This window comes from Choloepus didactylus, chromosome 2 (assembly GCF_015220235.1).
Source record: "Choloepus didactylus isolate mChoDid1 chromosome 2, mChoDid1.pri, whole genome shotgun sequence".
Taxonomy (NCBI): Eukaryota; Metazoa; Chordata; class Mammalia; order Pilosa; family Megalonychidae; genus Choloepus; species Choloepus didactylus.
Window position 1 is genome coordinate 94,836,795 of NC_051308.1, and position 27,715 is coordinate 94,864,509.

Here is a 27,715-nt window from a genome sequence, read left to right on the forward strand (position 1 = left end):
TACACATGAGGCGGCTGCCGAGGGCAGAGGGCCTCAACGCTGCAGTAAGAGTCAGCGGCTGCGCCTGGGACCGCCAGGCAAGGCCGGGAGGAGGCGCCGCTTTCGGTTACAGGTGCCCGCGCTGGGGCAACCACCGAACATCGCTGAGTTGGAGGAGGAGAAAAAGGAGAAGGAAGAGGCCAGGCCGGGTCCCCGTCCCTCGCTCCCCGGATGGATGTGTCGGGCCCTGCGTCCCGGCGGGCTGCGGCGGCGGCGGCCACCATGCTCCTGCGCACGGCTCGGGTCCCTCGCGAGTGCTGGTTCTTGCCCACGGCGCTGCTCTGCGCCTACGGCTTCTTCGCCAGCCTCAGGCCGTCCGAGCCCTTCCTCACTCCCTACCTGCTAGGGCCCGACAAGAACCTCACCGAGAAGGAGGTAAGCTGCTGGGGGCGGTGGACCGTCCGGTGGGGAAGGGCTGAGTATGTGAGGTAGCTGTAAAAGTGTGTGGGGAGGGGATGTGGTTTAGGAAAAGAAGGAATGAGAAACGCGCCCGAGCACCTGGAGCCATTCTGTGTCAGGGTTTCTGAGTGTTCCCAACTGGAAGGCAGGCCGTGTTCAGGCTGCATTGATGCGTGATATTTTCTTGTCAGTTTGATTTATTGGGGCGTCTTTAGTGAAGGGCTTGGAACTCGGATCTGGAGCCCCTGTGCTCGTGTTCGTCAGCCCATGTGTGGATAATGCCGCAGAAGAGGCTTAGCCTGTCTGCCCAGACAGGTCTAGCAGTTACTGCTGTGAGGGGGAATATTTTGATTTTTTTTTTTTTTAAAGCGAAAACTGCAAACTGTACTGGGCATGGTAGAGGTTTAGTAAATATTCATTGACCGACTGAAAGTAGGGAACCAGACGCTGATTACTGCTTTCCAGAAAGTAGCTTCCTCTACCTGCGGCATCTCTTTCCCCATCCCCTGCTTTGTTTACCTTTGACTGGATGGATGTGTTCAGTCAAATAAGCATAGTACCGGGACAACAGGATTCCATCATTTTAATTTGTCTTGATTTTTAATTGGTTGCGGTTGTGCACAAGGATATCCTCACCCTCCCCCCCTTAAGCCCTACCTCCTGGGATTAAAAAGAGATACATAGTATTGCATAATTGGCATTTAATTATAGTTTTCCTTGTAATGTTACTCGTTGCCTCACAAATGTTAGTTTTGCTCCTTAACTAGATGATGAGATCTTTGAAAGTTTTTCTTACCAGCCGTGGTAAAGTCGTTATAGTAAGCCATGTTCAGAAACTACTTGCTCATTGGTTTTCCCTAGTGAGGATTTAAGTAAAGTGCTTCAGAAGTGCATAGTGTACTTGAGAAACATCTTTAACCCTGAAGTGTGTGGCCAGTCTCAACACTTGCCACTTGCAGGAGAAAGGATTATATAAACTGAAAAAGGAATTAAACTCAAGGTGCTACCACAAAACCAAAATAAATTCAATAACCTCTTCCTTGAACACAACAAAGGTTGAAAGCTAAGGCTTGGTATTCCTTCCCTTGGTTTCAGCTGAGTGGGAACTTGCATGTTGTTCCTTTTTTTCTGTGCCTCCTTTTCCTCTCACCCTCTCTTCCTGCTCCAGTGCTGTGAGATATTCTCCCATTTAAACCATACACTTTCCCTCTGTCTTTAGTAGTCATCTCTTTTGAGTAGCAACTCAGTAACTTTGCATAACAGGTAAGAGCAAGAGGTGGCAATACCAGAATCATTTGTTGACTGGCAGGTTGTAATTACTTATAGTCCAGTCTGTTGTTACTTGAACACTGACATTGCTCCTCCATTTTCAAGGGCACTTGAGAGTGAATTGAGTCAGTATTGAATCCAGAATTGATGATTTCATTTGTTTCCACCATTGTTTCAATGACTTTTATTCAACCTCGGATTATCTGTTTCTCAGTCCTGGGACCACTCCACAAGGGACTGTAAGAGTTATTCATTACCTATTAAATTTTAATGTTGGTTAAAAACAATAATAAAATGGAAAAGGCCTACTCTTGTTGACAAAATGATTTTACAAGAAGAAATCACTGCACTAAATATAAGAGAGAATGGTTCTGGAGACCCAAGACAACCACTGAATCTGAGGTATAGCCATGGCATAAGCAATACTGCTTGTCTGCTTCTGACAATTAAAGTTTCATGTGACCCACCATGTGATCTGCACAGTTAGTACACTTGCCTGACAGAGAAGCACATGAGGGATAAACATGCTCCCAGTGTTGATATTTGAAAGCTGATATGTTTTGTCATGTGTCCAGGGCAGAGGGTTACTGAGAGATGTGCTGTCACATGCCCCATCTTATCAGAAAGCTTTCTAGGGTGAGTAAAACATGTTCAGGGGGCATGGATATAAAGTAGGGGTGCCAGGCCTAGTAAATATTTGCTGATTGTGTAACAAAAGCATAAGCACGTTTCTGTTATTGTAAATTAGATGAGGAAGAGGTTGGGGTTTCAAGAGAAAAATTAAGGGTGTCATTTGTTTCTGAAGATCTCTGAGCAATCTTAGAAATCATGATGGGTTCTGTTGGTTGTGCCTGATAATGGCTCTTCTCATTCTGTAAAGAACGCTAGATTTTTTAAATAGCTATTAACTGAAATAGACAACTTGTTCTCCTCCCCAACTGAGCACTTGCTTTCAGCAATGGATAGTTAAATTAAAAAAAAAAAAAAAAAAATAGTAAGTGATTTTTAGGTAACACCAATGCCAAGTCACATTCAATGATATTTTTACTGAAGTTTGTATTTCCCCTTGAGGACTTCATAAGGGCCTAGGTGGATCATTTCAAATAGAGCTATTGTTAATCTAGTCTGAAATCAAAAGGAGGAAAAAAGGACAGGATTTCCTCTATCCATTCTCAAAGGATTTTTTTCTTAACATTTCAGGAAAAAGTCACCTTTAAAACAGGTCGCACTTTATAAGTTTTAAACAGGTTAGAATTTTACTGTATTCCAATAGTTGAAAACCAAACAGAATAAAATAGAACTCTTTATCTCCAAAGACTTTTATTTATCCTTACATTTCTGCATTTCTTTGATTTTTTTAAGAAACATTCCACCTATTCTACTTAATATTCAGAGCGTTAGAGAGTTTGATTCTGACCTCCTTGACAGCCTTTCCACTACATACTTCCCTTGCGTTTTTCCAGACACCCAGGCCCTCTCCACATTAGTGCAACATATCCACAGTCAAGCATGTGCAGTCTCTCATCTGCTGGCCTGTACAAAGATGTAACTTCTGCTTGGAATAATCTTCCCATACATATGCTGTTGATACCTTTCTGTTAGCCTCTTAACTTTCTCATCCTTCAAAGTCCATCTCGAAGCAATCCCATATTTTTTAATCTCCTTTATAATTCCTTGTGTATGTATATTCCTCACTAGGTTTGGAACTGCTAGAGAGCTGAGGCTTCCTTTTATTCTTTTTGTTTGGTTGGTAACTTCCATACAGCGTGGACACAGTGTTATGCAAATAAATGCTTATTAAGTGGTTGATTAATTGAAACTCAATTCTAAAATAAAGTATAAATCTGAATTAGAGCTTAAAAGTGAGTGTCTGTTTTCCATTGACTTATGTCTCAGAGAAAGGGCAAACAGAGTCCAAAGAGTTGTGAAAGGCACCTTAATTAGAATAAAATCAATTCCCTTTACTAGTCTGGCAGATTTTACCTTACCTTATATGTTTTTACCTGAAGGAAGTTTCCCTTCAAAATTCAAAGTGTTTTTCAAAGAAGCATTTCCTAGTCTGATTTCTCCTTGGGACTTTGAAAAAGAAAGGATCTCCTCTGGAGACCCAGTGGCTAAATTTTGGGGGTTCTGATATCTTTATCTCTTCACAATTGCCCTATAGAAGCATCTCGGTGAACATTCAGAAAATGGCTATGGGCATTAGAAGTAGCCCTGGAACATGGTAGATGACCTACCTTTAAAAGTTTTCTTATTGAAGAAAGGAGGAATTTTAATGTGGTAGGTTCAGAAATCTGGGTTCATATTCTTCCTCTGCTGATTACTAGCTGTGATAATTTGGGCAACAGCCTTCATCTAAGGCCGAGTTTCCTTGGTTGTAAAATAGAGATCATAAAGGTATTTACTTCATAGTGTTGTTTGGATTAAATGAGGTAATTCAGGTAAAGTGCTTAGCACAGTGTGTGGCACATCAGTAGTGCTATTATGCTATTATGCTGATAATAGTGTGAGGACATTCATCTTAGCTTGATGTCTCACATAGGAGAAGATGCAGTTCTCGTTTAGAATAAGTTAAAGAGAACCTGTCTTGTCTTTGTTCCCCTTATGTGCCTGTATTTTTGTTTTTAGTGGCACTGCAAGGTTAGCTGTGTTACTTTCCCTCATCTTCATTATCTAAGTTATGGTTTCATATTAAGAGTAGAATTAGACTTATAAGTATAGACACTTCAAGTTGATAATTAAAAGGATGGGATTTACCTGAACACTTGGCAGTTAGCAGTTCCAGGACAACTGTTATTGAAAGGTATATAAAATATCTAAGCACAGACGATATTACTGGAGTGAAGAGGACCATCAGTCTCAAGGGCTGTGGTGGAAAACAAAAGAAATAGGGTATTAAAGAGAGTAATAGAGGGTCTTTTTAAAGGAAAGATTGGATGGCTAGTAGCTTTTTGGTGTTGTGTTTGGGTAAGATGTGAAGGTGAAGAAACATGCTGAGTCAAACAGGTTTCAAACTTAAAACTCCTTTGAAGAGGAGTATTTGCAAGACTATAGACGAAAAGGGAGTAAGAAGCAGTTAATTTGAAACACAGCTGTTTGTGAAGTCTGTGGGGAAGCCTTCACTCTTGACAGCTTTCATTTCCAGGTTACCCTTGCAGGCTTTGGTTTTCTAATGAGAGATCTAAGGCTGTGATCATGCCAGCCAAGTGCACTTTGTTCCTCATTTGCTAAAATTTCTCCACTTTTTAATAAGATTAATTTCCATTCCACAGTTCTCGATTATTCTTTCATGCACACAGTTAGGTGCAACAAAATTTCCTGATCCAGTGGAGGTGGCTAACTGACTTGCAAATGCAAATTAGACCAAAATCCTTGAAGATGAGGCTATTAAACAATTCACTTTTGAATTTGGCCTGGTAGAAATCAAGTCTGGTGTGTATTTCAGAGAACAGGCATTATGTTTTGGTTTTTTAATTGTGCTCTGCATTCGCAAGAGATTTTACAATAATGGTTTCCTTTATTATTCCTGTAAAACCTTGGGGAAATTAGCCCTTTTTACACCTGGGTGAACTGAGGTATACATGAGTTAAAAAGAAAATTACCGTTGGTCTCGGATTGTGAAAGTCCTGAATTAGCCTGCTCTTACACAGAGTATTCAACCCATTACCAAGACTACCTTTCAGCAAGCACTTAAAAATTGGGGCCATTGATGCAGACTTAAAATGGTCATTTTAAAAACTGACTTACCTGAATCTTTAGAACTTTGCTAAACAATGGAGTAGGCATACAAGGAGGTAGACGTCTTCTACAGTGATTATTGGAAGAATGGGGATGGTAGTTCAATTAATTTTGTTTATTCACATGACCCAGTTGATCTGTGTTTCAGCTCCCATCCTCTATAGTCTTCAGACCTAAGAATAAACAAAGTGGAGTAAATGATTTACATGTAGTCTCTCATCTAATCCTTACAGCAAACAACCCTATGAACCCTTTGATATAGGTCTTGTGGAGATTAAGGCTAGGTGGAATTAAAGAAACTTGCCTATAGTCAATCACAGAGCTAGCAAATGTTGGAACTGAAATTCCACCTGGAGTCTTTCTGGTTTAAAACTTATTTGAAAGATTATTTCTTCTATATCCCAATGAGAAAATACGCATTTTTAAAATGAAAACCTCTTTTTTTTAAAAAAAAAATATTACAGTAAAGCAGAAAGAAGGACATAAAAGTTGACTGTAATCCTACCATCCAGAGATAATTATTCTGTCAAGACTATAGGAGAGATTTACCCTTTTTACCTATTCCTCTACCCCAGAAGAAGCAAAAATTAAAATCAGAGTAACTTAAACAGTAGGATCATGGCTCCCTACCCTGCAGCTAGGAGTAAAAGGTAATTGATGGCAATTCAGTTCCAAAAGTATTTATTGAGTCTAATACAGGCATACCTCAGAGATACTGTGGGTTCATTCAGGACCACTGCAATAAAGCAAATATTGCAATAAAGCAAGTCACCTGAATTTTTTGATTTCCCAGTGCATATAAAAGTTCTGTTTACACTGTAGTCTATTAAGTGTGCAATGGTATTGCCTCTAAAAAAGCAAAGTATATTGAGGACTGGCGGTTTGATTTGCCGAACCCTTTATCAAGGGACTTGCCCTTAAGAACCCTGTTGCTGCAAAGGAGAGGCTAGGCCTGCTTATAATTGTGCCTAAGAGTCTCCCCCTGAATGTCTCTTTGTTGCTCAGATGTGGCCCTCTCTCTCTAGCTAAGCCAACTTGGCAGGTGAGATAACTCTCCTCCCCCCGACGTGGAATCTGACACCTGGGGGAGTGAATCTCCCTGGCAACGTGGAATATGACTCCCAGGGAGGAATCTGGACCTGGCATAGTTGGGATGAAGAACATCTTCTTGACCAAAAGGGGAATGTGAAATGAAATGGAATAAAGTTTCAGTGGCTGAGAGATTCCCAATGGAGTCAAGAGGTTACTCTGGTGGGCACTCTTATGCACTATATAAATCTCTTTTAGGTTTTAATGAATTGGAATAGCTGGTAGTAAATACTTGAAACTATCAAACTACAACCCAGTAGCCTTGAAACTTGAAGACGATTGTATAACAATGTAGCCTACAAGGGGTGACAATGTGATTGTGAAAGCCTTGTGAATCACTCTCCCCTTTATCCAGTGTATGGATGGATGAGTAGAAAAATGGGGGCAAAAAACAAACAAACAAACAAAATGTATATATCTTAATTAAAAATACTTTATTGCTAAAAAATGCTAACCATCATCTGAGCCTTCAGCAAGTCATAATCTTTTTGCTGGCAGAGAGTCTTGCCTCCACATTGATGGCTGTTGACCGATCAGGGTAGTGGTTGTTGAAGGTTGGGGTGGTTGTGACAGTTTCTTAAAATAAAAAACAGTGAAGTTGGCTGTGTCAATTGACTCTTCCTTTAAGGAAAGTTTTCTCTGTAGCATGGGAGCTATTTGATAGCATTTTACCCAACAGTAGAACTTCTTTTCAAAATTGAAGTCAATCCTCTCAAACCCTGCTACTGCTTTGTCACTAAGTTTATGTAATATTCTAAATCCTTGGTTGCCATTTCAACAATGTTCACAGCATCTTCACCAGGAGTAGTTTCCATCTGAAGAAACCACTTTATTTGCTCATCCGTAAGATGCAATTCCTCATCCATTCAAGTTTTATCATGAGATTGCAGCAATTCAGTCACATCTTCTGGCTCCATTTCTAATTTTTTTTTTTTTTTTTTTTTTTTCCCCTTTTCTCCTTCCACCTCATCTGCAGTTACTTCCTGCAGGAAGCCTTGAACTTCTAAAAAATTTATCGGTGAGGGTTGGAATCAACTTCTTCCAAACTCCTGCTAGTGTTGATATTTTGACCTCCTCCCATGTATCATGAATATTCTTAATGTCATCTAGAATGGTGAATCCTTTCCAGATGTTCTTCAATTGATTTTGTCCAGATCCATCAGAGGGATCACTGTGTATGGCAGCTATAGCCTTATGAAATATATTTTTTAGATAATAAGACTTAAAATTCCATTCTGATCCATGGGCTGCAGAATGGGTGTTGTGTTTAGCAGGCATGAAAACAACCTTAATCTTGTGCATCTACACCCGAGTTCTTCGATGACCAGGTGCATTGTCAATGAGCAGTAATATTTTGAAAGGAGTCTTTTTCTGAGCAGTAGGTCTCAACAGTGGGCTTAAAATATTCAGTAAAACATGTTGTAAATTGATGTGCTGTCATCCAAGCTTTATTATTCCATTTATTGAGCACAGGTAGAGTACACTGAGCATAATTCTTAAGGGCCCTAGGGTTTTCAGAATACAAAATAACCATTGGCTTCAACTTAAAGTCAACAGCTGCATTTGCTTCTAACAAGAGAGTCAGCCTGTCCTTTGAAGCTTTGAAGCCAGACACCAACTTCTCCTCCCTAGCGATGAAAATCCTAGATAGCATCTTTTTCCCATATAAGGCTGTTTCAGATATGTTGAAAATCTGTTTAGTGTAGCCTCTTTTATCAGTTATCTCAGCTAGATCATCCGGATGACCTGCTGCAACCTCTACATCAGCACTTCTGCTTCACCTTGCATTTTATGTTATGGAGACAGCTTCTCATTAACCAACCTCTGCTAGCTTCAGACTTTCCTTCTGCAGCTTCCTCACCTTTCTTAGCCTTTACAGAATTGAAGAGAGTTAGGGCCTTGCTCTGAATTTCTTTGGCTGGTTTGATCTTCTATCCAGATCACTAAAACTTTCTCCATATCAGCAATAAGGCTGCTTTGCTTTCTTATCATTCATGTGTTCATGATAGTAGCTCTTTCAATTTCCTTCAGGAACTTTTCCTTTGCATTCACATTGTGCCTAACTATGGCTCAAGAGGCCTAGCTTTCACCCTTCTCTGCTTTCTTTCTTTCCTTACACCTCATGAACCAACCTCTGCTAGCTTCAAACTTTTCTTCTGCAGCTTCCTTACCTCTCTCAGCCGTTACCAAATTAAAGATGGTTAGGGCCTTGCTCTGGATTAAGCTTTGGCTTAGAGGAATGTTGTGGCTGGTTTGATCTTCTATCCAGATCACTAAAACTTTCTTCCTATCAGCAATAAAGCTCTTTTGCTTTCTTATTCATGTATTCACTGCAATAGCACTTTTAATTTCCTTCAAGATCTTTTCCTTCACATTCACAACTTGGCTAATTGTTTGGCCCAAACGGCCTAGTTTTTGGCCTGTTTCAGCTTTGGACATGCCTTCCTCACTAAGCTTAATAATTTCTAACTTTTGATTTAAAGTGAGAGATATGTGACTCTTCCTTTCACCCGAACACATAGAGGCCATTGTAGAGTTATTAATTGGCCTAATTTCAATATTGTTGTGTCTCAGAGAAGCGGGAGGCCCTAGGAGAGGGAGAAAGATGGGGTAATAGCAGGTCTCCTGGGAGGTTTTTAAAAAATTCCTATTTTTTACTTGAACATTATGCTCATAATAAGAAACTGCTCCCCATTCTTTAGCCTCATTCTATATCCTGGTAACTTATATTTCATGTCTATGAGTTTATATATTATAATTAGTTCATATCAGTGAGACCCTGCAATATTTCTCCTTACGTGTCTGACTTATTTCACTCAATATAGTGCCCTTAAGGTTTCTTCATCAACCCATTTTTTTCAAGGCAGTTTTGTTTACACATCATACATTCCATCCTAAGTAAATACTCGATAGTTCCCTGTATAGTCACATATTTGTGTATATAAGGACACCACTATCTATATAAGGACATCTCCATTTCTTCCACAAAGCAGGGGAAGAGTCAAAGAAGGTAGAGAGACAAAAGAAAAGAAAAAAGAAAGAGAAAAAAACAAGCAACAAACATATGATCAAAAAACAAAAAAACAGATATGGCCACTAGGAAGCACCAAAAGGAAGGAGAGCATTAAACTAAAGTAGAATAAAGAGACAGCATTACCAATGCCAAGAGTCCCGTACCCCACCCTTATGCCCCCCCTTATATGCATTTAGCATTGGTATATTGCCTTTGTTACATTAAAGAAAGCATAATACAGTGTTTCTGTTAATTATAGTCTCTAGTTTGCATTGATTATATTTTCCCCCAATACCTCTCTATTTTTAACACCTTGCAAGGTTGACATTTGTTTGTTCTCCCTCATGAAAAAACATATTTGTACATTTTATCACAATTGTTGAGCACTCTAGGTTTCACTGAGTTATACAGTCTCAGTCTTTATCTTTCCTCTCTCTTTCTGGTGTCCCAAGTGCTCCGAACTTTCCTCTTTCAACCATATTCATAGTCATCTTTGTTCAGTGTACTTACATTGCTGTGCTACCCTCACTCAAAATTGTGTTCCAAACCTCTCACTCCTGACTTTTTCTATCTGTCTGTAGTGCTCCCTTTAGTATTTCCTGTAGAGCAGGTTTCTTGTTCACAAATTCTGTCATTGTCTGTTTGTCAGAGAACATTTTAAACTCTCCCTCATATTTGAAGGGCAGTTTTGCCAGATATAGGATTCTTGGCTGGTGGTTCTTCTCTTTCAGTATCTTAAATACATCACACCACTTCCTTCTTGCCTCCATGGTTTCTGCTGAGAAATCCACACATAGTCTTATCAAGCTTCCTTTGTATGTGATGGATCACTTTTCTCTTGCTGCTTTCAGGATTCTCTCTTTGTCGTTGACTTTTGGTAATCTGATTATTAAGTGTCTTCGTGTAGGCCTATTCAGATCTATTCTGTTTGGAGTACGCTGCGCTTCTTGGATCTGTAATTTTTTGTCTTTTATAAGAGATAGGAAATTTTCATTGATTATTTCCTCTATTATTGCTTCTGCCCCTTTTCCCTTCTCTTCTCCTTCTGGGACATCCGTGACACGAATCTTCATGCATTTCATGTTGTCATTGAATTCCCGGAGATGTTGCTCATATTTTTCCATTCTTTTCCCTATCTGTTCTTTTGTGTGTAGGATTTCAAGTGTCTTGTTCTCCAGTTCCTGTGTGTTTTCTTCTGCGTCTTGAGATCTGCTGTTTTATGTCTCCATTGTGTCTTTCATCTTGTGTTGTGCCTTTCATTTCCATAAATGCTGCCAGTTGTTTTTTCGAACTTTCTATTTCTACCTTATATACACTCAGTGTTTTCTTTATAGCCTTCATCTCTTTTGCCATATCTTCACTAAACTTTTTGAATTGATTTAGTATTAGTTGTTTAAGTTCCTGTATCTCAGTTAAAGTGTAAGTTTGTTCCTTTGACTGGGCCATGACTTCATTTTTCTTAGTGTAGGTTGTAGTTTTCTGTTGTCTATGCATCTTGTTTCCTTGGTTACCCCAGTCAGGTTTTCCCAGACCAGAATAGGCTCAGGTCCTAGAAGGAGGAAATATTCAGTATTCAGTTTCACTGAGGGGTATCTTAGAAGATTGACACACCCTGTGAGGCCTCAAGCTGCTGTACTTTTCCTAACCTGCCCAACAGGTGGCACTTGTCAGCCTGTAGCTCCTGACTGGTGTAAGGAGGTATGGCCTGTGGCTGTTTTCCCCCAGGCTGTGGGATCTGGTTCTGAATGGAAGGTGTGTGGTAGAGCTGGGTACCACCTCTTTCCTCTTAGGGAAGATACCCCCCCCAGGGAGATTTCATTTGCATTTAAATAGGTTCTTTGTTTCTCTGACTCTGCTATCTCCACCCTTGATTGGGTCAGAGTGCTGCAGACTGAAAATGGCTGAGGCTTTCTCCACTGCAGGGCACTGCAAGCTGAAAGTGGCTGAGGCTTTCTCCACTGAGCTGCTCAGGTTGAGAGAGAGAAAGGGGGACAGAAAGCCCCTTTCTGGGTCATTCAGTGGCCCCCAGTTTTACCTGTTGGCCAGAGATAGCATCAGGTCCTCTGGGCTCCCCCTCCCGAGACAGAGAAGTCCCCTGGCTCTTTAAGGTGAGTTGTCACTGAAAACCTCTGTCTGCTTTTTGGGGATTTGCAGTTTGCATTGAGCAGTCCACATTTGCCAGTTAAAACCCCAGTTGGAGCTGGACTGAGGTACATTCGCTTGTTCAGAGAGTGCTGCTTTCTATCAGCAAGGCTTTGCTGTTTGGGCTGCTGTGGAGGAAGGGGGCTCCCAAGTCAGATACACAGTTTCTACTCACAGATTCCATGCTGTGGTCTCAGGCATTCCTCCCAGTTCAGGCTGATGCACGATGTGTGGACAGTCACGGTCATCCCCCAACAGTTGCTCCAGATAGTTTACTGGTTGTTCCTCGTTGTTTATTAGTTGCTCCGGGGGAACTAACTAACTTCCATTCCTCTCTATACTGCCATCTTCTTCCCTCCCTGTCCATTTTTTTTGTTAGAAATGACTTTAAATCCCGAGGTGGAAATATTAGTTTACGTCTATATTTTTTAAAAGTTCCTTGGAAGGTGTATAGCCAGGGCTGAGAACAGTGCTATGAGGTATTAGGGGAGACTGAGAGATAAAAAGGAATGTTAATAGACCTGTGAATGTTGTGATACAAATACTGTTATTGCCAACAAAGTCTTTCTAAATGAGGAAGCCTTTCAACTAGGCTATATATGGGAAGGATTTTATTGGGAAAAAGATGATGTTGGTGGGGAAAGATAGTGTAAACAAGGATCAGAATTTTTGTCCACTTTTTTTTGTTGTTGTTGATAAGAATGAGATATTTAAGGTGGTGGTGGATTTTTATAAGAACAAATTATTTTGAATATTCCAGGTCCTTTGATTTCACTAATGGCTTTTTATTTCTCTGTTTCTACCAGGTCTTCAATGAAATTTATCCAGTATGGACTTACTCTTACCTGGTGCTGCTGTTTCCTGTGTTCCTTGCCACAGATTACCTCCGTTATAAACCTGTTGTTTTGCTGCAAGGACTCAGCCTTATCATTACATGGTTCATGCTGCTCTATGCCCAGGGATTGCTGGCTATTCAGTTCTTGGAATTCTTCTATGGCATTGCCACAGCCACTGAAATTGCTTATTACTCTTATATCTACAGTGTAGTAGACCTGGGCATGTACCAGAAAGTCACAAGTTACTGCCGAAGTGCCACCTTGGTGGGCTTCACAGTAGGCTCCATCCTGGGGCAAATTCTCATTTCAGTGGGTGGCTGGTCCCTGTTCAGCCTGAACGTCATCTCTCTTACCTGTGTTTCTGTGGCATTTGCTGTGGCCTGGTTTTTGCCCATGCCACAGAAGAGCCTTTTCTTTCACCATGTTCCTTCTACCTGCCAAGCAGTGAATGGCATCAAGGTACAAAATGGTGGCATTGTTACTGGCACTCCAGCTTCTAATCACCTTCCAGGTTGGGAGGACACTGAGTCAAAAATCCCTCTAAATATGGAGGAGCCTCCCATGGAGGAACTGGTAAGTTCAGTCTTAAATATTTCAGATAAATATGTGGTTGCTACTCTGGACGCTAGCCCAATAGTGGGAAAGCAGTCAGGAAGCCTCCTCTTGCTAGACCTCGTATCCATTTGGATTCAGGTTTTATACTGAGTTGGTTCATTCATTCATTAATTCTTCATTGATGAAAGAGATCGTTGATATAGCACACTATCTAACTTAACCTGTCTGGCCAGTTTAATTAAACAACCTAAATACATGGAGCCTAGAATAGGGAATGAGGTCTGGTGATTCTGTATAGCTTAATGTAATACCCTGATACAATCCAGAGTGTTTTGGGCAGATAATAAAAAAGTATTTGCAAAGTCCCTTGAGGGACTGGAGAAAAAAATATGGAACTATTAAACTTCCATACCTGGGAAATTCCTGATATTCTCTCAAGCTTTAGGGACTTCCAATTTAATAAACCAAGCTCTCGATCTTGAGGCTGGCCCTTAAGAAACTTATTTCTGTAATGGTGAATCTTAGCCTGCTTATAAACATGCCTAAGACGCACCCCCAAAGAACTTCTTTTGTTGCTTAGATGTGGCCTCTCTCTCTGTAAGCCAAACTGCAGATAAATTCATTTCCAACCCCCTACATGGGACATGACCCCCAGGGGTGTAAGTCTCCCTGGCAATGTGGGACATGACTCCCAGGGATGAGTCGGGCCCTAGCATCATGGGATTGTCAATGCCTTCTTGACCAAAATGGGGAAAAGAAATGTAACAAAATAAAGTTTCAGTGGCTAAGAGATTTACAATAGAGTCAAGAGGTCATTCTGGAGTTTACTCTTATGCAAGCTTCAGCAAGATATTGCAGATTGCCGTGGTATGCCAAGCCCTAACCAATAGTATTCCTGAAAACCCTAAAGAAAACCTAGGGCTCTTTCTAAGACTCTGTAAAAAGTTTTACTTATTAAGTTTATTTTTCAGAAACTTAAAACCTTCAGATTGTTTCTATGCCAGATAAATCCTGAAACTTAGAAGTGCCAGTCTCTCTCAGAACATCAACCGGTTTCATTCCCCTACCCCATGATGTCATACCCTTTTCAACATGAAGAAGTTAGTATGGCACTTTGGACTTCTGAGACCTGACTGTGAAACCCACTCAGTCTCTGGCCTCAGTGGGCAGCCCTGGCACCCTCAGCTGTATGGCTACTTTGCCCCTGCTGGTGATACCTGCTGGCAAGCTTCCTAAACTTTCAGCTAACTGTAGGATCATCCTTTGGGGCCATACAAGAACTTCAGAATCTTGTCTGAATAGCCCCACAGATTGAGAGAATGATCAAATGAGAAGGAGGAGTTATAATAGAGAAGTTAGGATTTAACAAATGATTATGACTACTGCATCATTATATAGATATTTATTTTTAGTTTCTAGTGTATTAGAACAGCCAGAAGGAAATATCTGAAATTGTGGAACTATAACCCAAACTATACTTTGAAATTTGCTCTATAACCTCTTATTAAACTGTACTTTGAAATTTATCAAAATATTTGCTATAGTTAACAATAAAATATGTTTAAAAAAAAAAAAAAGGAAAAGAGAGATGGTTGATTTGTTTTCAGGATGCCAAATATATGTTCTGGAGTGAATGACCTCCAAAGTCAAAATGGCAGAATAGTATATCAGAGACGTCTTAGATAATACGGGCTGTGTCTTCTTTATCTTCTATCCCCAGTGCTTGGTATATAACGAAGGCACTTAAAAATTTTTTTGCTAAATGAATAGATAAAATGATTCTAATAAGTGATTAATATCTACTTCCAGTTTCTGAATTGAAACCCGAAGTATTTAAGAATAGGAAGTTATCTTCCTCTTCTGTGCTGGAAGAGATATTGACATCTATTTTAAAATGACTCTTTGCAGAAGTAGAGTAGTAATACTGAGGAAGAAAATCATAAGAGAAATTTTTAAATGATGGAATAAATATTCATGTGACTATTAAGTTGTCTCTTGGAAGAGAAGAATATTACATCAAAATAATTCATCCATCCATTCTGTCTAGGCAGAAAGATTAATTGCCTCCCCAGCAATCACCTTTTTTATAAAATCTTTTGTCTATCAGATTATACACTGTGAGAGGCAAGTTTCATCCCAACCATACTGAATTAATTTCAGCTTTCCTGGGACATGTTTGGAAATAAGCCTATTAACATTCCAGTTTTGTAGGCGGGCCCAATCTGACATAAAAACTGAGCTCCATGAACTTTGTAGCCTGGATGAGAATAAAGAACCACCATGAATAGAGTCTTTGGTTCTCCACCTGAAATTAACCCAGAGTGTTTCAACATGGCATTTAATGTCCTTATTGAAAACTACTCTTTTGCTTGCCCACACATTTTACCTCTGGTTACTAGTTGAAATTTAGGTTATCTTTCCCAAGTTGTCAGCCTAGATCCTGAGTGACCCTCATCATGAAACTCACCTTGATTACCAGGGCACCTGTGGGCAGAATGACCAAGCATTAAGTGAACATTGAAATGCTGATTCCTTCTTATTTTGTTAGGTGATGTTGAAGAGTTCAGAAAGAGTTGATGGTAGACAGAAGAAAATATGATCATTTGATAGATTTCATGTAATAGAAAAAAAGGGGGGGGTCCTTTTTTTAAAAATTCAGTTTTATTGAGATATGTTCACATATCATACAATCATCCATGGTGTACAATCAACTGTTCACAGTACCATCATATAGCTGTGCATTTATCACCCCAATCTATTTTGTTAATTCAATTTTATTGAGATATATTCACACACCATACTGTCATCCAAAGTGCACAATCAGTTGTCCACAGTACCATCACACAGCTGTGCATTCATCACCCCAATCTATTTTTGAACATTTTCCTTATACCAGAAAAAGTAAAAATAAGAATAAAAAATAAAAGTAAAAAAGAACACCCAAATCATCCTCCCCCACCCTATTTTTCATTTAGTTTTTGGCCTCATTTTTCACTCATTCATCATACACTGGATAAAGGGAGTGTGATCCACAAGGCTTTCACAATCACACTATTACCTAAGGGCTCTTTTTGATCTGTTTCAAATGTGTTAAAATGACTTTACCTAAAATAATTATATATATATGTATGTATATAAGCATTTTAAATATTAACATTGGCCATAGTCCTAAACAGACCAGTGATTTTCAAACTTTTTTGAGCATGACCTATAGTAAGAAACACATGTTACTTAGCAACCAACCATACATACATAGGTATATATATATTTTATATATAACTGAAGCAAAAATTTTACAGCATAATACTTTATTCTGATATACTTTATTGTATTTAAGAATGCAGGTTAATATCCAGTAAATTGGTTTCATTACCCATTAATGAGCTGTGTCCTACAGTTTAAAAATCTTTTTCTGTTCTAGATCAACTTGAATTGTTAATAGATATGAGAAATGTCAATATTTGACATGCTGAAGAATTATAAACTTTTAGATTTAGCAGTAATTTAACTTCAAGTCATAGAACAATCCAAGCCTCTTAATGTTAGAGGGAACTTTAGATCTCATCAGCCCACTCATTTTAGAGATCTGAGATTACTGACTTAGGCAAAATTTTACAAATATACTCCTAATCTAAACATCATTTAAGAGCCATTTATGAGATCCATTCCTCTCTATACTTTGCCCTATAAAGTCTTTAGGGTGACAACATTGTCAGAACTGTCCTGTTGGCTACAATGTGATCAAATTTAGGATTTAAGTCAGTTCCATGATATCTTTGGTTCTGCTACTGACACTATAACATAGCTGCTTGGCAGCCATACTAACTGCCCCTAAAATGCTGATGTTTTTCTTTAGCAAGGAAAGTTAGAATATGAATATTGCAGATCACAGTGCCATTTTAAGTTGACAGAAGTTCATAATTAAACTGTAAATCATAATTGTGGTAATTCTGGTAAAGAAGAATAGGTAGGTAGGTGGGTGGTTTTATCTTGATTTTATAGAACAGGAAAATGAAGTTGGAGGAGTCACAGTGATAGCCACAGTCCACAACTTAGTCTTAGAATATTGTGAATTCTTTTCAGAGAGATCCTATTGCTTTGGAGCAAGCTGTGGAATAACTGAGAGTTTTGATGAAATGGTCATTTATAAGGATAATTTAACTAGGGATATAGAAGGTAACACTTCAAATGTTTCTCTAGAAAGTTTAGTTCCTATGAGCATAGCATTTGAAGCCTAAAGAACAGCATAAAAGAAAACTAGCAGACTACAGCCAGAAGCACTGGTTTTTTTTAATTAAATTCAGTTTTATTGAGATTTATTGACATACCATACAGTCATCCATGGTGTGCATCGACTGTTCACAGTACCATCATATAGTTACACATTCATCACCCCAATCTATTTTTGAACATTTTCCTTACACCAGAAAGAATAAGAATAAAAAATAAAAGTGAAAAAGAACACCCAAATCATCCCCCCCTTCCCACCCTATTTTTCATTTAGTTTTTGTCCCCATTTTTCTACTCATCCATCCATATACTGGATAAAGGGAGTGCAATCCACAAGGTTTTCACAATCACACATTGACCCATTGTAAGTGACATTGTTATACAATCGTCTTCAAGAGTCAAGGCTACTGGGTTGGAGTTTGGTAGTTTCAGGTATTTACTTCTAGCTGTTATAATACATTAAAACCTAAAGTGTTATCTATATAGTGCATAAGAATGTCCACCAGAGTGACCTCTTGACTCCATTTGAAATCTCTCAGCCAGTGAAACTTTATTTTGTTTCATTTCACAACCCACTTTTGGTCAAGAAGATATTCTTAGTCCCACAATGCTGGGTCCAGATTCATTGCCGAAAGTCATATCCTGCATTCCCAGGGAGACTTACACCCCTGGGAGTCAGGTCCCACATAGTGGGGAGGGCAGTGAGTTCACCTGCTGAGTTGGCTTAGTTAGAGAGGGCCACATCTGAGCAACAAAGAGGACTCGGGGAGACTCTCAGGCACAATTATAAGCAGGTTTAGCCTCTCCTTTGCAGTAATGAGAGAAGCATTTAGATTTTATAAACAGGAGTCACCATCCTTTTTTATTGAATGGTTTGATAATAGACTGACTAGTTCTTAACTCCTATGTGGCAGAATTCATTATTACGTAGATCTATCTTAAATCCTCAAGTTTATTACACTGGGCATGATTTTATGTATATCGTGGCTCTTTTAACTATGCAATAAAAAGAACATTTATTGAGTACTTCTGTAGTAAATACATACCTTATTTCATTTAATTCTTAATAATCCAGATGAGGAAACTAAGGGTTTCTTAATATATAAGCATCAATTTATAGCAGTTTCTCAGCTGTTGTCAATTCTTTTAATAGTTTCATTCTTCTTAGGAATCTACTTTTTTTTTTTCTTATAAGCCTGTCAGCATCCTTGAAAGTTTTATATATCACAGATGTTTTCTAAAATTTATTGGTTAGGCAACTGAAGCTAAACATTAAAATTCTTTGAATTAATTCAGTAAAACTGGTGGACCTAGCATAAAGAATGCATAAAATGTATTAGCTACCATTCACTCAATTGCCAGCAAATCCATATACATTTAGATATAATTATCATCTTATTCTGTTTGAATTCACAAGATTTGCTCTCATATAGAATGTCAGGAAATCAATCTGATACCAGCATAGTTTTGTTTTTACTTCTGGATCATTAGCATATCAAATTCATCAAACAGAAGCATTTTTCTTTAGCCTGTTTGTTTTTTCAAGTGCCAATAATTCTTTCTGTGAGTTATCATCTTGTTTAACCTCAACATGCACTGAGTTCCGGAAAAAGGCTGTAGTAATGTTACTTGAAGGATTTCCTCCTCTGTACTGAAGAGCACAAAGAAGGAATCACCATATTAGGGTTACTTAGGAATGGTGCAAGTAGACAGAACTATGAAACATTGCCTGGTTCTCAGTTCAGTGAGATTATCTAGCATTATAGGGAGAAAATGGCCTTTATTCATTTCATTTGATAGTCACTATTACTATATACAGCTAATAAATATATCTTCTTAAGAGGAAAAAAGAAAGTATCATACTGATTTTATAAAAATGAATCATACTTATTTTTAATTAATACAGAAAACTATAAAAAGATAGTTTTCAACTGAAAGTCACTAGCCAAGCTACCATCCGAAGATTAATACTATTAATATTTTGGTGACCTGCTTTCCAAATATCTTTTTTTATATGAAAACATAGATATATGTATATATTTTGTAGTAAATGAAATCCTAAGTTACACACAACTTTGGAACTTTCTGGGTTTTTTTTTTACTCAAAATTATGTACCACTCTTCTATGTTGTTTGATGTCAGAATAGCGTTCAGAATCCAAAGAAATGAAGCCATAATGGTGGAAATGACTGGTGGGAGGTTTATTTTCGAGCAGTATTCTGCCTTTCCCACCAGCTGGCCCTGAGCACTAAAGCCAGAGTCATGTAGAGACTTGTATGAAGTACATAGTCTGCCCTTTGGCCATCCTCTTTTTCCCTCATTGTCCACCCTCTATGTGCTCACAGTTCTTTGCCTCTGATATTTCCAGTCAGATCCCTGTCAATGGGTGTGTCCGAGTTAAGATGGAGGGAAGTGACTGGGTAAACAATAAATGGTTGTACCACCTCTCTCCTAGCTTGATTCCCTTGAGCCTCAGATAGGCTTCGTCTTCCTTGTTAAAAAACTAGCCAAAGGAAGATCTCTATGCCAACCCTTAACAGGTTGCCAATGCCCTGTCTTTCAAGCTTATGGACTAGGGCTCTATAAGGTGCCAGTCCTAGGCAAGAAATGACTATTCTTGGAACAAAATTAGTGCACAGCAGGCCAGAGCAGGAGAGAGTGTCCTGGAAGCCTTTTACATCTGGGGAGAATGTTATTGTTACTGATTCTTAAAAATACGTTAAAATTACCTTCTCTTGTGCTTTTGCTCTTGCTTCATTTGCTAGAATGTTCATCATTATTTCTGTCAGAATCTTATCCATCTTCCAACATCTCATCTGGAACGCCTATTAGTCCATGAGACATTTTCTGATTCCTTTTCCTTGAAATCAATTTGTCCTTATTGTTTAAGACTCATTCTATATGTATTTATTATGTGTCAGGTAATGGAGTATCAATAGCTGAGGAACTAATGATAGTCTTCTTTACATTGTAGAAAAAATGTTTGGGGCTTATAGAAGGAGTTATTATCAGGATTGTGTTCTTCTTCAAAACCAATTAATAAAAGAAGCAAATTTGGTCTTTTGAAAATTTCCATCCCAGCCACTGGTTTGACTAAAGACAAATCTCTCACTGGGTATAATTGAGCTGAGAAAAGAGTGGCATTTAATTTGGCCATAGCTACTAAAAGGTTCTATTTAAAGAAAAGGCTGTCTGGAAGAGAGAAGTAATCATTTTACAACTAGAGGTTCTCATGCCATTCAAGACGTGTGGCCTCTAGCCAGCAAGAGTGGTTGAGTTGTGCTGCTGCCATTGGTGTTGCTAATTTGTAACACAACTCTTGCCTCCTATTCTGGCTCTTACATGCTATTTCACGGTCAGCTCCTCTTTGGTCCCCTTGATGTCTCTCATTTTGCCTTCCCTATCAGCCATAGAAGTAAAATTTTGTATGTTCTGAGCAGGGCTCAGGAATTACAGAGACCTTTGATGGTTTAGGCCTTTGATACATTCAGTCGGGATGATCCACAGGGGATCTGGAATCTCATATTCACTTCTTGGCATAGTCTTGGGATGGTAAATAGCTCAGTAAAGTCTTGGTTTTCTCAGTTTAAACACAGCAGCTTTATTTATTTACCACTTTATTATAATAATTAAATTTCCCATTGTATAAATATTGGGTAATATAAAAAATATAAAGAAGAAAATAGTTACTAACAACCCCACCATCCAAAGAGAACTGCTGCTAATATTTTGCTCTATTTCTTTCTAAGTTTCCTATCTTAACAATTACAGTTCAATGAATCTGTCAGTTATAAAGATGGGAGGTTCTCATTGACCGACTCTGTAACTGGACAGTGATTTAATAGGGTTATTAGTTTTTACTTATTCTTAATATTGCTTGCCTCTGTGTGTGGAGATGTGAAATGTCCTCTCTCTTTGGCTGATATATGCAATTTCTATCTTTTTGCCTTCATTTTGTAAACAATACATCTTTTGCTATGTTGCTTACATACAGCTGTGCTAATGTTTATAGAGCATTTTAAACAAGAATTATATGAGAACTTATTTTTCCTCCAGAGGGAATAAATCTAATTAATTGCTAATAAGGTTTTTTGTTTTTGTTTTCATTTTTTAAATAACAAAGAAATAGTTGGTTTTTACAAGCAAAAAAAAATCTGTTAAATAGAAAAGTGAATCTGTACAATTGCTTTTCTGGTGTTTGGACTGTTTCTCTTTTGCTGTGTAGGAATCCAAGCCAGACCATTTCCTTGTGCTCAAGTTACTATGGAATGATTTCTTGATGTGCTACTCCTCACGCCCTCTGCTCTGCTGGTCTGTATGGTGGGCCCTCTCCACTTGTGGCTATTTTCAAGTCGTGAACTATGCACAGGGCCTGTGGGAGAAGGTGATGCCTTCTCGCCATGCTGCTATCTATAATGGTGGAGTGGAAGCTGTTTCAGCCTTACTGGGTAAGCAATGCAGAATAGTAGAGGGTAGTAAGGAGGGGAAAATTCCTTTGGTAGTTAAGGCAACTATAATCAGATTTGGTCTCCCATCCCTAATTTGAAGTATCCCCAAAGAATGATTTCCTTATTTTGAGCTCTGGCTTTATAATTTAGGAGGAAATTTTGAAAGTGCTCAAATGGTGGAAGAATATGACTAACAAAGTTGAATTCTTTATAATCTTTGGGGAAACCTAATGTGATGATTTTCAAAAATTTCTTTACTTATCCAAGTCTCCATCATCTCTGTATTTACTGTTTGATTTTGCCCCTTGCTGTCAAACTTTGAGTATCAATGTATATCAGTATATAACAGTAATAGCCAACATTTGTTGAGTACTTCATTTGTGCTAGATACTATTCCAAGGACTTTATTTATATTAACTCAGTTCTCACAAAGTTCCTGAGATAGGTGCAGTTACTGTCCCCATTTTACAGTTGAAGCATCTGGGGGCACAAATAGGTTAATAACCTACCCAAGTTCATACAGATGGTTAAGTAGTAAAGTCAAAATTTAAACTCATGGAAGGTGGTTTCAGAGCCTGTGCCCTTGACCATTATACTCCGTGTCGTTTCCTAATTTGTTGACCTACTTCATATGATTGAAAGGCTTTACTTGATTTCTCAGACACATACAACTGTGTCTGGCACTTAGAAAGTGCTCAGTACATTTTAGCTATCATTGTCATCAACATATTCATCTTTCCAAAGGCAGGAAAGCCCTTTTGCCATATTTTAGACTGCCGCTTTCTTGGGGGAGAGATGACCCATTCTGGTGTGTGGCCAAGCTAGAAACATTGGTCCTTTTTGACTCTTGCTTCTGCTTCAGCCCTATAGTTATTCCTTAGCCTGGGTTTATGGTCTCCTTTTCTATCTCTTTGCCACCTGTCCTAATTCAGACTGGTATCATCTCTCAATGGCTCCATATTATCCCATCCGGTCCAAAATTCTCTGCCTGAGTTTCAAGCACTCCATAAATCTTGAGCCACCCTATTTATAAATATAAGGATTTTAAAATTTAATGATTTAAGCTGAATTTTTTATTTATTGAAAGAGTATTTGTTTAGCAAACTAACTAGATTACTTGTCTCTTTTTGTTTTGTAGGTGCTGTTGCTGTTTTTGTGGTTGGTTATATAAAAATATCCTGGTCAACCTGGGGAGAAATGACTCTGTCTCTGTTTTTTCTCCTGATTGCTGCCACAGTGTTTATCATGGACACTGTGTGTAACATTTGGGTGTGCTACGCATCCTATATTGTCTTCAGAATCATCTACATGTTACTCATCACTATAGCAACGTATGTATTTTGATTCAAAGAACCAGTAGGAAAAGCTGTAGCAGAATAAACTTTTTGCTTCCTTTACAAACCAAGAAATTAAGTTTTCTAATTAAAAGAGGCAAAAGGGAGAAAGCATTGTATTGTGTGTGTATCAGTTTTTCTCTTGAGGAAGCATTTAGGCAAGCCTCATTTATTTCCGTTTGTATGTTCCTACTGTTTTCTGATGTTTGCATGAGATTTACATCCTTTAGCAGTAAAACGCTTCACTTGGTTGGGAAGGGAATTGATAGAAGAAAGAAGGGGCTACTTGTTGCATTTAAAGTAAAAATTTTAACTACCCAGGAAGTAATTGTGTTTTTTCCTCCTCCTTTCATTTTTTTCCTAAAGGTTCCAGATTGCTGCAAACCTCAGTATGGAGCGCTATGCTCTAGTGTTTGGTGTCAATACCTTCATTGCTCTGGCCCTGCAGACTCTGCTTACTCTAATTGTGGTAGATGCCAGTGGCCTTGGCTTAGAAATTACCACTCAGGTAAGAAATCTGTTTTAGCACTGAAGATATTGCACCTTGATCAGGATGACAGAGGTGGAGCGTGCGTAGTGAAAACAAATTTAAATAATATAGGCAGATATAAAGTAGAAAGTAAAAGTGCCCCCTGCTTCCTTTAGTCATTAATTCTTTCTACCTGGAGGATGTTGGAGCCATCCTCTTTTTGATGAGGTCCTAGAGCCATCCTCAGAGATGTAACTAACCAGCCCAGTGGGGCTTTTGCAGCTGAGAGGTAATAATGGTTCCTTCCACGACCAGCTCTTCCGCTTCCACATCCATTATTCCCCTCTATGCTTAATTTTATGCCTGGAATATTGTGTCACATGTTTGAGATGCCATGCTTCATTTCTCAACTCTCTAAGTCTCCTTTCTTTTTTAATTTGTAAAGGTACCCCTCACCCAAATACCATGGTAATGACTTGCTGTTGGCAAATAGTATCATGATTCTTAACACGTGACCTATTGAAAAAACACCTGCACAAACACCCAAAGATAATGTGAATACTTTTATTCATCCAGGAATTATATAGCTGTAGCCTTCTTGCATTGTGAGTCTCTAGGTAGGATTTGGCAAAATGAGCAAATGAATTAAGAAGTGCCTACCCCGCCCCGCCCCAGCTCAATGGATTCTTTTCCCATTACTCCCTCCATACATTCTACCTAGTATTCCATATTTACATATTAGTTTTCTTAGAATACAAAGACCCAACATGTTAGCAGTAATCAACTCTGCTTTTACTGAAGAGATGTAAAAGAGAAATAGTAGTAGGTAATATGTGTTAAGTGCCTTCTGTGTGCCAGGTACTTTACTGAAAAATTTTCAGAGTTGTTGTCAGGATTAGAGATCAAGAAAATGAGTTTGAGAGATGTTAAGTGATTTGTGTAAGGTCACACAGTCAACAATAGTGCATCAGAGCTAGGATTTAAGCCAACATCTGTCTAACTCTAAAGTCTACGCTTCTCCCACTGCATCATGCTGCCTCAAAAAAAGGGGTTGGGTGGGGTGGGTGGTTGGAGTGGGAGCTTATTACTTTCTATATATTCCCAATTATTAACCAGTAATAAAACCCTGTGAGGATCTCTGGGATTAGATGCTTACTTTGGGGCTAGAAAGAAGGGGAGAAACTAAGTACCTGTCATGCTCCTGTTTGGTAAGAAAGAGTCCCAGGACTAATACAGTTGAGGGAAACATATGGCTGACATTCAAAGTTGAAATTTGACAGCATTTGTGAGTTTAATCACATGGAATAATAGGATTTTGTGGACTGGGCTGAACCTCTAACTGCCATGATTAACAGTTTACCTATAGAAAAATGTATCTAAGTTTGAAAGAACCTGGCTCAAAGACTTAGGGCCACATTCTTCTTTAAACTTTGAACCAGCTTATAAGTATTTAGTAAGTTATTTTTAAGAAGACGAAGATGCTGATAAACTGTACAGTCACATACAAAAATTGACTCAGGGAAAGTAATCCTATGAAGGAATATGGTTGACCTTCTACTGCCCTCTTCTGGGGAAGAGTAGAATTTAGCCTGTTAGTCATAATATACCTATCTCCTTGAGGGTAGAGACCATGACTCATTTATAACAATAACAATAACACCAACAATAAAAACAACAGCATTCACAACATTAGCAGTGTGCTAATGAGCATTTACATTCATGTTCTCATTGATCTCTCCCAATAACCCTGTAAGGTAGGAACTATTATGAATTCCATTTTGTAAATGAACAAGTCAAGCTCAGAGATCAACTCTCTTGATCAAGGCCACAACAACTAGTAAGGATTGAAGTCAGAATTCACACTCAGGCCGTCATACTTCAGTACCACCTTGCTATGCTGCCTATCAGTGCCTGGCACATATTGTAAGCATGCAATCATTTTTGAAGTTTTATTGATAAACTCTGAATATACCTTTAAGTATGGAGTATGTGTACATGTATGTAATAAAACAGTTCATCTTCTAATTGATAACTGTAAATTACTGCTCCTCCTTCCCCTTTAGTTCCTGATCTATGCTGGTTATTTTGCACTCATCGCTGTGGTTTTCCTGGTTAATGGTGCAGTCAGTATTATGAAGAATTATAGAAAGCAGGAAGATCCAGAATCAAGTTCTCAAGTAACCACTTCATAATCCACTGCTGAAGGGCTTCTTCTTATAGCAAGAACTCTGCACAGCAACTGTGCCTGGATGTATTTAATTTTTTAAAGTGTAAGCATATATTTATGAATGTTCTTTTCATGGCTTCAAAGCAGCCATTTGACTAATACCTTGTGTTCCTTGGAGTTACATAATGTTGTTCAAAGGAGTGAGAAGTGAAGTTCATTCCGTGAATTATTTATGAGAGCTAATCAAAGATGACTTTTTTCTGATTCAGAAGTGAACTTGATTTTGAAAACCAAGTAATGAAGAGCAATCAAGCAGCACATGGTGTTGAATACCTGATTACCAACTGAGTTTGATGCTTTACACTTGTGTATCATCTTGGCCAGAAGTTTGGCCTGGTAGGACCAGGGCTTCACAGGTACCACAGGATGTTACAGGTCAGGTTGGAAATATGTTTTAACAATGCCTGTTGCTGTTCAGTTTCATTATTTCTGTGTTTACCCATGTGCATTTGTGTGTGTGTGTTTTTTTTTTCACAGATGAGAATTGTTCCTATCATTGGCAATATTTGCTCTGTTCTGTCCTATAAGCAGTATGTGTCATTTCCAATTTTGAGTTATTTTAAAAAATTCATTTTAAGAATGTTCTCAGTACCCATATTAACAGTTATGTATTTGTATAGATTTTCTTTAGAGCCACATTTGCATTATTCATATGCTTCCAGAGAAGCTCGTTTAGCTAGAAAAGAAGGCAAGTTTTGAAGTCTGCTAAGAATCTAAATGAAGAAACCTAATCAGAAACTTTATGGTAGGTCCAGTGCTTGCTTTTAGCTCTTCAGTATGAAAGATTATTAATTCCATGAGGAAAAGTTAGTTTATGGGCTAAGGATACAACTAGCTCGTTTTGCATTTCTTTTTATTTTCAAAATAAAATGAAGAAATTTTTGTTGTTGTTGTTTTTACAGCTTCATCCCCATTTATCACTTTTATATTGCTTTGTCTTCCTTGTCCAAAGTAAGGATGGCATTAGGAGATGGATTATTCCAAGGCCTTTTTCAGAAACTGAGCCTCTTTTTAATTCTTTCAAGGAGCTAGAATAGACTTGATTCCTGGATTTTGCACATGAAATCTGCCTTTTTTTTTTTTCCTAAGCGTGGCTTATCTTGAATATTTGCTTAAAGTAAGAATTGTTAATGATTCCATTTCCAAGTTACTTGAAGAAATAATTATTCTGTATATGTTTAATTCTGAAGTCAGTCTACCAAGTAGCTGCTAGTCTATGTGAGACATGAAAACTATTTTAAATTTTTGAAAAGCCAACTTTGTTGCCTTATTTTGAAATGAATCTCTAGGTAGGTGCTTTTAACTGGGTGTTAACTTTTTTAGATTAACTCAATTAAACAGTGTTAATAATGGTGTCAAGATCACAAAATTAACATATTCATTTGGTTTAAGCAGGACTCCTAGAAGCAAATGAATGGAGTTAATAATAGGTCATTTTCCATTCACCTTCCTTTCCAATTATGGGGCAGAAAAGGAACACTACTAGCTAAGGAAGGGCAGGGGAAGTGATGTCATAAATAGCTGTCATGTAAAGCCTTCAACTTTATATTTTGTCCTATTTTCTTTTCCTGTGTTTTGCTTTTGCCACATAGGGAATTGTTTTCTCAGAAACAAGTAGAAAAGTGGTGTTTGAGTGATTGTATTTAATCTTCATTTTTAAAAATAAAATTGACTGTGATACAATCAAATTGCACATTACCAAAGCAGCATTTCCTGTAATTTAATTCGAAGTTTGTGACACACAACCTGAGCCTTTATTTAAGATAAGAATAAGTTCACATCTTGGTGTGTGGCCATATTTGTAGAATATTGAACCCAATTTACAAATTGTTACTGTATGCAGTTTTGCAAAGAAGTGAACATTATTTGTTGTACTTTGCATCAATTCTGTATAGGTTATAAAAATTATTTTTATTAAATAAAGATT

At 38.3% G+C, this 27,715-nt stretch overlaps 1 protein-coding gene across 2 annotated transcripts; it reads left to right on the forward strand.

Moving 5' to 3' along the window:
* SLC19A2 (solute carrier family 19 member 2) lies at positions 1–27,715 on the forward strand. Of its 2 annotated transcripts, none has more exons than XM_037825398.1 (6): positions 1–414; positions 12,496–13,098; positions 21,536–21,758; positions 22,897–23,089; positions 23,459–23,600; positions 25,625–27,715. In XM_037825398.1, exons 1-6 carry the CDS (start codon positions 211–213, stop codon positions 25,751–25,753), a joined length of 1,494 nt encoding a protein of 497 aa, XP_037681326.1. In that variant the 5' UTR covers positions 1–210; the 3' UTR covers positions 25,754–27,715. The 2 variants fall into 2 exon arrangements, with proteins under 2 accessions (XP_037681326.1, XP_037681327.1); XM_037825399.1 differs by lacking the exon at positions 25,625–27,715 and adding an exon at positions 25,316–25,618.